Source organism: Varanus komodoensis, unplaced genomic scaffold (assembly GCF_004798865.1).
Source record: "Varanus komodoensis strain SLA01 unplaced genomic scaffold, ASM479886v1 scaffold7_3, whole genome shotgun sequence".
Taxonomy (NCBI): domain Eukaryota; kingdom Metazoa; phylum Chordata; class Lepidosauria; order Squamata; family Varanidae; genus Varanus; species Varanus komodoensis.
The window spans coordinates 24,594,249-24,606,287 of record NW_025336480.1 but is presented as its reverse complement, the minus strand read 5'-3'; the positions used below and the strand labels follow the sequence as shown (position 1 = coordinate 24,606,287).

At 40.5% G+C, this 12,039-nt stretch overlaps 1 protein-coding gene across 6 annotated transcripts in view; it reads right to left on the bottom strand.

The window, feature by feature from the left end:
* The window catches only part of ESF1 (ESF1 nucleolar pre-rRNA processing protein homolog), a 53,142-nt gene extending 41,431 nt beyond the window's left edge, over positions 1-11,711 (bottom strand). For 2 of the 6 annotated variants that reach the window (XM_044454385.1, XM_044454391.1), the window contains exons 1-6: positions 11,610-11,663; positions 10,166-10,411; positions 8,943-9,569; positions 4,140-4,474; positions 3,051-3,164; positions 940-1,040 (exon numbers count right to left, since the gene is read on the bottom strand). In XM_044454385.1, the coding sequence (XP_044310320.1) occupies positions 940-1,040; positions 3,051-3,164; positions 4,140-4,474; positions 8,943-9,540 (1,148 nt within the window). In that variant the 5' untranslated portion in view covers positions 9,541-9,569; positions 10,166-10,411; positions 11,610-11,663. Of the gene's footprint in view, positions 1-939; positions 1,041-3,050; positions 3,165-4,139; positions 4,475-8,942; positions 9,570-10,165; positions 10,412-11,609 lie in introns of all 6 variants that reach the window. The other 4 variants (XM_044454390.1, XM_044454389.1, XM_044454386.1 and 1 more) reach the window with 4 other exon arrangements.
* Positions 11,712-12,039: the final 328 nt, after the last annotated feature.

Here is a 12,039-nt window from a genome sequence, read left to right as displayed (position 1 = left end):
GGGGCTCATGCAGAAGGACCACTGAGGACAATTTCAGGGTCGAAGCAGGTATGTATATAAGGAGATGATGCTTCAGAGCAAAGCAATTTAGAGCTTTGAATGATAATATCAGCACTTTGAATTGGGCCCAAACATGGAATGGCAGCCGGTGCAGTTGCTAAAGCAACCTAATATGATCACATCAGCCAGTCTGTGTTAACGATCTCACTGCCCTGCTTTGGACCAGGTGAAGTTTTCCAGCCATTTTCAAGAGCAGCCTCATTTAGAATGCACTGCAGTAAGCTAGCCAAGAGGTTACCAACGCATGGATAACTCTAACTAAGCTATCCCAATCCAGAAAAGGATGTAGCTGATATATTGGCCTAATCTAATAAAAGATGCTCCATGGCAATGAGTCTACCTGAGCCTCCAGCAACCATGCTGAACCTGAAAGCACCCCCAGACTGTGAACCAGAGACTGCAATCTGTTCCCCTCTGGAACAGATTGAATATCACTCATCCTTGTAGACAGCCCACCCACTAAAGTACCTCCACCTTGTCTGGACCGAGTCTCAGTTTACTGCTCTTCGCCCAGTCTAGTACTGTGCCCAGGCACTGAGTCAGTGTATCCACTGTTTCACCTGGGTTCAATGAAAAGTTGAGACAGAACTGGGTGTCATTTGCATACGGATGACACCTCAGGTCATACCTTCCCCAATGCAAACTTTGAACAGCATGAGGGACAGAATAGAGTCCGGGGGGCGGGGGGCGGGGAGGAAGCTGCAATAGGTACATGGGCATACAATGCTTGGGGAACAAGAAAGAATATACCAAAGGTATGATTTTTAAAAAGTGGTTTCTTTGAGCTTGAGGATACAGACTGGCTAAGCTTATGAACATTTATCGATGTGCACAAGATTATGACTTTGACAGGACAGAAATTTAGCAAACATCAAATACCTGTCCTTCTCTGTAACATCTTCAGGAAAGCTTAATAGTTCTTTTGGGCCATTAACTTCCTCTTCTTTCATTCTCTCTTTTCCAAACTCTGAAGGATAAATCTAGGAACAATTTTAAAAGGTACAAACCAGTTGCATCAAGTATTTTGTCAACAGCACACATTTCAAGTACAAAGTTTCGCATGTCCTTCCCCGCCACTCAAGCCTCAAAGGCTGTAACAGAAACTGCTACCTACATAGGATGCTAAGTCAGTCACAGAACTCAGCACCACTATTTAAAGCTATGAAAACAAAACGACTTCAAGACTTTTCCTTTTTCTTGTTCCACACCAGTCGTTAGGGATCAGTCTCAAGTCACATGTGCAAGAGCAGTACTTCAAAATGGAGAAACAGTGAATGGAAGAGTGACTTAGCAGCAGAAAATGCTGAACTTAAGCCCTGTTGTTCTTCTGTGCCCCCTGTTCTGCTTCCACACTTGTTCTCTGTAAGAGAGCAAGATTCCACCATTCTTACTTTCCATGAAGTATTACAGAAACAAAAACAGACATGCGTTCACCACTTAAAAAATGTAACAGCATTTGGTTCTCACACAGTACAATCCTATGCCTGACTGGGAAGCTCACAAGCAGGCCATGAAAAGGGCAGCCCCCTCCCATTCTTTTCCCCACCAACTGAAATATGGCCTCTGATATATCTTGAGCCTCCCACCATTGAATTTCTTGGGAAGGCTCCACATTCTAACCCTACAAGGAAGAAAACTATCTCCCTATTAACTTTCCGTACACCCATGCATAATTGTGTACACCTATACCATGTCCCCTTCATTCACCTTTTCTCTAAACCCCTGACACTGCTACCTTTCTTCATAGGGGAACTGGTTGAACCCTTTGCTTATTTTGTTCTTCCATCTATGGACCTTATTTAGTTCTGCAATATCCTTTTAGAGGGCCAGTGATACCACTCATCAGGAAGCCCTGGTAATGGGGGTGGGGGGGACTAAGTACACTACTGTGAAACTCATCCGCGTTACACTTCAGAGTCCTCAGTTCCTTTGTGGCTTATTTAAAGGTTTGCTGCTCTGACAACTTTTAAGAACCTCTCTTAAAACCTTAAGCCTTGTGGGGGCAGAGAAGAGAGAGAACGGCCTTGGACAAAGCTGTACCTTCTGGGAGATCAGGTCTGAAGCCACTCATAGAAACGGAGACAGTCCTGCTCGCTTAGAACCAGACCTCTGCCCATCAATGCCTTTTCTGTTTTAATCCATGGCTGCGGGTATGTTGGAGCATATTTTATCAGCTGATGCTAATATACCAACTATGTATCCTACCTCATCCTAACCAGCCTGTGACATTTACTCACATTAGTTACCTCCCATTTAGGCTACTGCAATGTAGAGTTGCCTTTGAAAATGGTCTGGGAACTTCAGTTAGGCCAAAATAAGACAGCTAGATTGTTAACTGGAACTGGGCAATGTAATCATATTGTGCCACTGTACAGACTGCAAGTCAGTTCCTGGGGCCAATTCAAAGAGCTGGCTTTAACATTTAATGCTCCAGGCAGCTTTGAGTGAGGGTGCCTGAAGAAACATCTTCTTCAATACTTATCTATCCAGACACAAAGGCCATCACTGCAGGGCCCTCCTCCACGTGTCCCCACCAAATGGGGCAAGACAAAAGAGAAGTCCTCTTTATTGGCGGCATCCCATCTGTGGAATGTTCTCTCCAGAAAGTCTTGCCTGGAACCTACCTGATGGTCTTTTTGACATCTGCTGAGGACCTTTGCATTTTGCCAGCCATTTTACAATGCACATGTTTTCAGGGGACTTTTATTTTGATGTTTTTAGTTTTGCCTTATGCGCTTCTTTTACTTTTTTGCTACTGGCTTTATCTTGGTTTTATTATGTGCTATTATGTGCTATTATGTGCTATTTTTATTCTTTTTATGTTTATGTTTTTAAAATACTGTATACTGGTCAGGGAACATAGGATGGTTTTAAAGTGCAGTAAATGATAAAGAATGATTCAGAACTTTGCCAGTCTCTATTTGCAGACAGCAAGGTGTTTCTTCTCCTAATTTGATTATTATACTTTGTTGTTCAAAAGAAGCACTTACCTTTACAGAGAAAATAGCACCACCTTTAGGTGTAAATGAGTTTAGTAAAGCTAGTAGGTCCTTCGCTTTCAGTCGATCCCAGTTCATGTTGCAAACTGCCAATCTGTGTGTGATCTGTATGAAAGAAAATAAATTTGTAACGTAACATTTTGCAACCCAACTCTATCTAAGCTTTAGCACAGTGCATAATGCAAAAGCATTAGCATAAGCAACACCACTAAATGTGGCACTTAAATAACATGAAAGTTCAGTTGCAGACTGAGATGTGCGCATAACTGGCAGGCCTCTCATTTCAGTCTGAGCACTGCTGCAAAGCTCTTCCAGCCATGGAAAGACCAGAAAATTGATTCATCAAACCATACCATGACTGTGCTTCCCCACCAAAGATATCAAATAATGGAAGGGAGTTTTCTTCTTACATAGGCATAGACATTAATTGAAAGAGTTTGCCATTCTTGCTCACCGGACAGAAAGCATAAACTGTTAGCACCAAAAACATTGGCATTTAACTAGATGCTGAAGTTCTGCAGCTTTTTCAGCAGCTCACAATTCAAGCTTTGCCTTGAGAATGAAACAGCAAAAGCCACTCTTACCCTTGACCTGATACTGACTAGATCAAGCTGCAAAAATTGCATTGCCTCAGCAACTAATTTTTGCTTGGATTGCTTAATGACAGCACACATTCCATATTTGGTGGTCAGGAATCCCAGGTTTTTTTGACTAGCCACATAGTGGAAAACCTTGGAATGGATTACAACAATGGATCTTCTACTCATCAATGGATCTTCTAATCATCAATTTACTACAAGGAAATGAATGTCGCCTGGGTACTGTATGATCTATATGTGCATGAGTTACCTCTTCATGAATGAGACTGTATGAAAAATATCACACCAACTGCTTTCCCGTACAATAGGGAGTGCAGCTCTTAATCGTGCTATAAAAAGCTTATGTACAAATCTGATCAGTTCATACTGAAGTAGCTATCTGTTATCTGTACACTACTAAAAATTGGGAAAAAAAATTTATAATAGTTGCATTTTTATTTCCTTTAGCCACAGGTAGGACTACCTAAGCTATACACCTTACCTTGTCTTCACGAGGAGCATCTTTAGCCAGTTCTCCCCATTCATGTATAACTTCTGGCTCCTCTGGAAATATATCAGTCAAATCATTCTCCTCTTCATCCTCAGAACTGGTTTCTACATTTCCCTTTCCTCTCGCCAAATCTGGCCCACTGTCACTTTCATCACCATCAGTCTCGCTTTCGTCTCCAGTTTCTTCTTCATCTTCTGATGCACTTTCCTCCTCGCTTTCTCCAGTACCCTCCGATTCTTCAGGATCAAAGCTCTCCTCATCCTGGTGGGATTTAGTTTCCAGACATTTCTTGCTGACAGGACTGACAGAGGGCTCTATTTCCTTTGCTAAATAAATGGGCAACATATTTAATATGCGTGAGTGACACTGGTAACCATGGGAATCCTTGACAAAATGAGAATGATGACTGTTATCACCTCCAAATGAAAAGACATTAGGCATGATGCATGTAAAGTAGAATGGAATACCATTAAGAGTTGTGTTGTTTATGTTAAGTGCAGCTTATTTAATTCATTATAAAATGAATTAAACATGGCTATTAAAAATACTAGTTGAGTATTACATGCTCAAAACTACCTGTGAAATTAGTATCCAAGATTTTGTATGAAGTAGTGAGAATAAGTTTATCGCATATGAAGTTTAACATGTTTTTAAAACCACTGAAAATGTTATTATTTTTGATAGTATTTTTATTTAGGGGGGAAAGTACACAAATTTTGCAAAAAAGCTGCTTTCACTGGTTTTTATTTGTAAGTCACACTTTAAGCCTTTTCTCAATTTTCAGACAGCTGGAAATGGTATAATTTTAAATTATGTTCTGCAATATATCCACCAAGTAATTTTGAATTTTAAGAAATGACCTTCAGTTTGGTCAAAGTTTAAACAAAGTGTGTATAAACACCAAACTTCAAACAGGAGGATAAACATCAAGATTTTTTTTACAAATTAGGTTTTAAAAACACAAATTATTGCAAATGAGGGAGAAAAGTGCACCAGAGGCCAATCTCAAATTATTACAAGGCTATTCCATTGCCTCTGTTGAGAGAACAGCTATCTTTGGATCTCTCCAATTATTACCTGCTAGAACTGTTCCCATCCCAACTGATAGCAATGGTGGGTTACACACACCCTGTTCTCTGTATGCAGTGGGTGCAAACAGTAAAATGGAAGCTTCTACTGCCATTTTAGTTTAACCACAGCTTAGCAGACTAACTGAACTCTAAACTGAGGCTATCTTAACTAAACTTTGAAACAATCCAGCCTTATAAACTATGGTTTGAAGCTGACTCATTTCAACAAACCATAGTTAAATTATACTATCTAGCTTCAAATGATAAAACAAGCTGTGATTAATCTAAAATGGAACTTCTGAACTTCTCTCTACATAATCATTTTTCTATCACCAATCCACAATTCAGCATCATACCCAAACTAAGCTACTGTTGTTAGGGGCTTGATGCTGGGAGTCAAGGACTGGCAAATCATCACAGACTCAAGCTCCAGAAAAAGCCATCTACCAATCATCAGAAGGATAATCCACTTGGGTGATCCTGTATACTGCTATTTTTATGATCTTTAACAATAGAAGCTCTGGTATTCTTCAGTTTCCAAATTATGAATACCTACTCACTATAAATAAATAAGGACTGTACTTTTCATCTTATGCCAATAACAACTCTGTCCAGAAACTGCCATCCCTTGCTTCTGGAAAACTCTGTCTAAACAAAGACAGATGGACTGCAGTGACTAACCATTTCAGTTTGTTAGCTCCTTTGTTTAACTAAAATTGTATATACAGTGCCTTACAGAAGTACCCACCCTTGACTTTTCCACATTTGTTGTATTACTGGATTCATTTAAAATGGATTTAATTAGCATTGTTACTTGGTAATACATACAAGATACTAAACACTGTGAAAGTGCAAAATAGTTTTATTGTGGCACAAAAGGTAAGAGTTGCAGCTGAATCATATTCTTTCCATTTTGTAATAATGGATTTAATGGTGTTCAGGGGACAGTCAGGGCTGGAATATTTCAGTATTTCTGCACAACTTTGTCCTGGAGTTGTTTTGATAGTTGCTTGGGCTTCATAAGGCTGTTTACTTAGCTTGGTGCTCCAACAAGCTCTGGGGCCTTCCAGAAGTTCAATATAAAATCATATGGCACTGTAATCGCCCATAGGTGGACTCGAATCCATTATTTACAGTATGTGACTTCTGAAGCAGTGGGATACATATCACAGGAAAGGGGCTATATATTCATGCAACTAACAAGTGCCAGTTTGTTATTATTTACTTAATTCTTGTGCCACAATAAAATATTTTGCACCTTCGCAGTGCTAAGCATCTTGATCAAGTATTAACAATTAAATCAATTTCAGTTCCAGATTGTAACACAACTAAATATGGAAAAGTCAAAGAGGAGGGAATGATTTACAAGGCATTTTATCATGGATTGTTAAGTGCTTTGTGTAGCAGCTATAAGCAACGTATTTTAATGGCTGGACTAATGATTAGTGGAGTAGAACCCCCACATCCTGGGAGACAGACTGGTTCCCAGCCCCACCAGTGGATGCCTGAAACCACAGATAGTAGCAAACACTAAATACTATACAGTTAGCCCTCCACATACACAGGGGTTAAGGACACAGGATCCCCACAAAAGTGGAAAAACCACAAATGTCTCTAGAGAAAAACTCAATTGTCTTTGGAGATGCCATGCTCTTTCTCTCAGTGCCAGCCAGCCTCACTCATGTAGTTTGTCACTAGATATAGTCACTTTTTTCTTAGAGATAATTGTGTTTTTTCTCTAGAGATATTTGCAGTTTTTCTACTTTTGCAAGGGTTCTGAGCCCCTAATTCTCATGAATGTAGAGGACCATGGTCGACTGCAATTAAGTGAGACCATGGTAACCAAGACACTGGATGCAGGAGTCCTACTCTATATACCATTGTTTAGGAAATACATAAGTATCAATGAAAATTTAATTTCAACCGGCCTACTCCAACTTTCAACTAAAATTAAACTCAATCCAACATTACTGGAAATTATGACAAAACAAAATAAACCCTCATGGTTTGGGGACTGCAACCCTAGCATGTGCAAAGCAGGGTGTGAAACAGTTTTTTAAAAAGAAACTGGACTGCCTGACAGTTTAACACAGTGGTAAACAAGCTGATGCTCATCAGATATTTGAATTACAGTTCCCATAATCCCTAACCACTGGCAGGCCAGTTTGAACTGATGGGAGTCTGAAACATATGTAGGACACCAGGTTGCCTATTCCATGCCCTAAGTGAGGCATACTTAAGTGGAGGCAGGATTCCATATAGAGCAAAGCACAAGGACACTTTGGCAAGGAAAGGATGTCTATATTTGATTTTTATGAAAGACTGCACTGCACCCTGCTCTTTTCACATATTATGCAATTGCAGCCCCCATTTCCAACTGCATCAGCTGTTTAAAAATACTGATCAAGGCCAGTTTTCTTTCAGACTCTAAACATTTTTTCACTAATTCATAGATCAGAATATGTTCAGAGCATGCTTTTGTTACAGGAACCAACTACTGCTCTGAAATACCACAAAAGCTAGCTAAGCAAAATTGATCAAGTCTCTCACAAAGTGAAATTTAGCATGCAGAAACCTTTTTTTAAGGTACACAAGAAACTATTCACTGAGAATGCAGTCCAACTGGGGTACATGTAAGCCTCTGAAGCAGAGTGTGAAGAGCAGCAGAGGTGATCTATGTTTTCCCCATCCCCACCCATCCACCCACCAGCCATTTAATCCATGAACCCTCAAACTAAGGCCCGCAGGCCGGATTCAGCCAGCATGCCCATTTAACTGGCCCGCCCCACAGGTTTTGCACTCACTGTGCACGCGCCCAGCGGCAGCTTGCTCGCAAGGAGGTCATTTTGAACTCGCTCGGAAAAAACAATCTCCTTGCAAGTCAGCGCCTCGCACCGCGTGCTCCCCCTTCCGCCCCACCTTGCCTTGCCTGTGCAGGCCCCACCCCCTCACTGGCCCGCACCTCCCCACCGGCACCGCCTTGGCAGCCTGCGCCCACCACTGGCACCTGCCAACTGGCCCCCTTTAGAAAAAGTTGAGGACCCCTGATTTAATCTTTCTCCAAGGTTACTTTCCCAAACTCAGAGTGTAACTGGAGAAGTTTCCCCCGCACTGGCTGCATGTGGGTGGACGGCAAAGCTCTGACTGCAAGGTCTTACCTCAGAGAGCTATCTCTGACCTCTGATCTGGGAAGCCAAACTAATCCACAAACTCACAGACAATGTCTGGGGTAGCACAGGATTGTTCCCTCTGAAAACAATATCAAGCCCATGTAAGAAGGAAGGTTTCCACAGTGGCCATCTTCCAGCAATCCTATCTAGGCTTAATAAGCAGATATATCCAAGCATTTTCCCACTCATGCAGCCTTTTTGTGATGCTTTACAATCAAAGCAGTTAGTAACTGATTAACCATGGTTTCTTGTTTCTTCTCAAGGGGAAAGTATGGTTAGCAGCTTTGGAATATGCAAGGTTCTTAAACCAAAAGCAAATCACAGTTTAAGATTCTTGGCTCATTCCAATGTTTAAAAAAAATAGAAACTAGGGTTAAGTAGAAAATTCCTGCTTTGACTTTCAAAAGGCTTTCATGCACAAGCAAACTGCTTTTGTACATCTTGCCTTAATAAGCTGAGATAATATTATCCAGACTGAGCTAAAGAAAAATACTTCTAAGGAAAGGTAGACAAGATCCAGATGCAGATCCAGATACAGGCAGCAGACAACCAACCTAATTCCGTTCTTTTATGGGCTGAAAATCCTTCTGTGTGACATTCTTTCACTGTTTTTTCTTTTATAGACTTCTGTGAAGATTTCTGACTTGTGCTTTCTGCAGCAATTACATCTTGCTTGTTTTGCTTCTTTGGTACATGGTCCTTATTTGTGTCTTTTACATTTTTTCTGGACATGGATGATGCACTTTTTTGGCCTTCATTTTCTAGAACTTCCGATTTCAAGATGGCTGAACTCTCATCTGTCACTTTGCTTTCTTTACTATCAACAGACTTATCAGGTCCTCTTTCCCCTTTAGACTTGGACTTTCTTCCTTTAGCTTTCTTCTCTGTTTGTTTGTGGTCAGACTCTGACAAATTAGAATCTGAATCAGAAAGGTCATAAAATCGTTTCAAGTCCTCTGTGGAGCTGTGTTGAATTGGTCGCCCTCGTTTATCTACAGTGTATTTCAACTTGAACTTCTTGTCATGAAACATAGCCTGAAACCTTTTATCAATTTTGATTTTACGTTCTTTTTCTGGCATTTCCCAAAATCTAGGGTCTTTCGTAATGCGGGAAAACCGCTGATCACTCATGAGTTCCTTTTTAGAATCCATTTTCTCACTTTAAAAAATCCAAAATCGAACTGTTAAGAAGAAATAAAATTAAAATCCATTAAGTTAGATTATGATGAAAGAAAAAAAATGTTTTGCCCTAAAATTACTAATAGCACTTGTAAAGTAGCAAAGCAGCTTAACAGTATGCTTGGTGGGATGAATGTTACACACCTAGTCCAAAGAAGTACATGGCAAAATCTGGTTAAAGGGAGACTTACTCAACATTTCATTCCACCTTTCAAGTTCTAATAAAACCAAATTAGTTTAACATGGATGGGATTACAACATGTATGACTGTGGCAAATCCACCTTTTCCAGGAAAGTGCACACCAGCCACAACTTTGCAAAAGCATTTCTGCCCTCACCTGTAAATTCACCATCCAAGATCCATCTCAGCCTGTGCACATGCAAAATCATCTAAATCAGACCGTACACCTAAGCTAAGCTGAGCTTTATACTAACAAAACCATCTCTGTCTTATTTGGATCAAGTGGCAGCATCTTAGCACAAATCTTATCCATCAGTGAATGCAGGGAACAGTGATTTCAGGACCCACACTATCTCCCTAGAATAAGGATATTAACTGATAACTGCAGATCTTTAGAAATTATTTCAAGTTGACTACCTGTGCTAATGGCCAAGTCCAGCATAGTATACGCAGATAACCTTCTGTCCTTCAGATACAACTGGAGCCAATGCAAAATGAGATCTCCCAATCCTATGAGGCCAGAATGTCCACAAGCATACATGACTCTAGGTACTGAAAGCCACTGAAGACCAATGAGAATGCACTTCCCTGCCCTCATCCTGTTCCCATCCTAGGTCATCCAAAGAAGACATTGCAGCTTCAGTCCCAAAATTGGACACTACACTGAAAAGGATTAAGATAATCAGTAAAATCCAAAATATCACTATCACGGTAATTATCTGAGATGACAGAGTCTAAGAGGCAGGATCAATAAAAGGCAAAGATGTCTACGAAATGAATTTGTAAAACATTTAAATAGGTTTCCTTCCTGTCGCTGGTTGTATGCAATTTAGAACTTGAGAGTGATTGGCTAAGTTTATTACTACTCTTTCTCACAATGATATATTTAAAATATAGTGTGGCTGCCATCCCACCTGCTGGGGCAACATTTGGCTTTCACAATGTGCTTCATTGCTTCCAGAGTACCACCACATCTCTGTGGCATTGCCTGGGGGGCCTCCAGGCTATTTAGCCTCAGACTTCAGTTGGGCAAATGTATATTTTAAACACAGCAGCTTAAAAAACTGCATTATAAACAACTAATATATATAAAATGTCCATAGCTGCTCCATCTCAGTTCATTTAACTCAGTACTTACCCATGCCTAATACAATGCCTCATATAGAGCTTTTCCCAACCCTGCTAACCTGAAATCTTTAATTGGAGATACCAGTGACAAAACCTTCCGCATGCCAATGCCAGTGTTCAATACTGGAATATAACTTCTTCCTATATTCAACTATACTGCTCAAACATATTACAAGATTGAAAGTCCTCAACCATGAACTACTGTTTCACTGGACATAACAAGGAATACTCCTGTCCAGCATGACATCTCTTGTTTCAATACCCCAATGATGTTAGGATTCTTAGTTTTCTGACCTGTACTTAGTATCTGCCAACACTAACTCTAAGAAAGCAGTAGCTATTGTTGCCTAGTTAAGATGAAACTGCAAAGTGCAGATTTGTGTGCCAACCAAGTATATTTTATTCAGTTATTACATTTATTTCTCGCCTTTTTCCCCGTAAGAAAGCCAAGGTGGTTTAACAGAGCCCTCTTCTCCATTTTATCCTCACAACTATCGTAGGAAGTAATTAATTTGAAAATCAGTGACAGGCCCAAAGTCACCCAGTGAGCTTCTTGGCCTAGTAGGGACTAGAATCTGTGTCTCTCAAGTCCCCATTCTAACCCTTCACCACTACTCCACACTGTCTATTTGTATTGTTGTGGGAAATAGCAAAAGGAAAAAACCTCCCATGAACCCGCAGAAAATATTCCATCCACCAGCGCCCCCACCACACGAACACAACCAGTACACACCGTCTGCCACACTTCTCTTTTAAAACCCCTTTAACTGACTTAGTTGCACTTGGACAACTCCACGCACCGATCACACGCTCCGAGAAACTTCCGTGCGCAGATAATTTAGGTCATTTCCGGAACGTATTATTATGAACGGCAGCCGACATGGCCAAAATGTTTCACATGTGTTCGTACGTTTGAAAGTGTTCTGACTCAGTTGTAGGCTTCTCCAAGGCATCGGAGCTCAGACAGTAAAACATTAAAGAAAGCTAAAATTGCAAGTGAGCGTTGAAGATTTCTTTCTCTTTAGAAAACATTGCAATGAAAGGGAATATCTAACTCTCACATGATGTGAAATTTTTAAAACTTTGATTTCTCATCCCATCTCATATTCCCCGCACATGGAGCACTAGAGCTGCAGCCAAAGGAACCGGAAGTCGTACTGAAC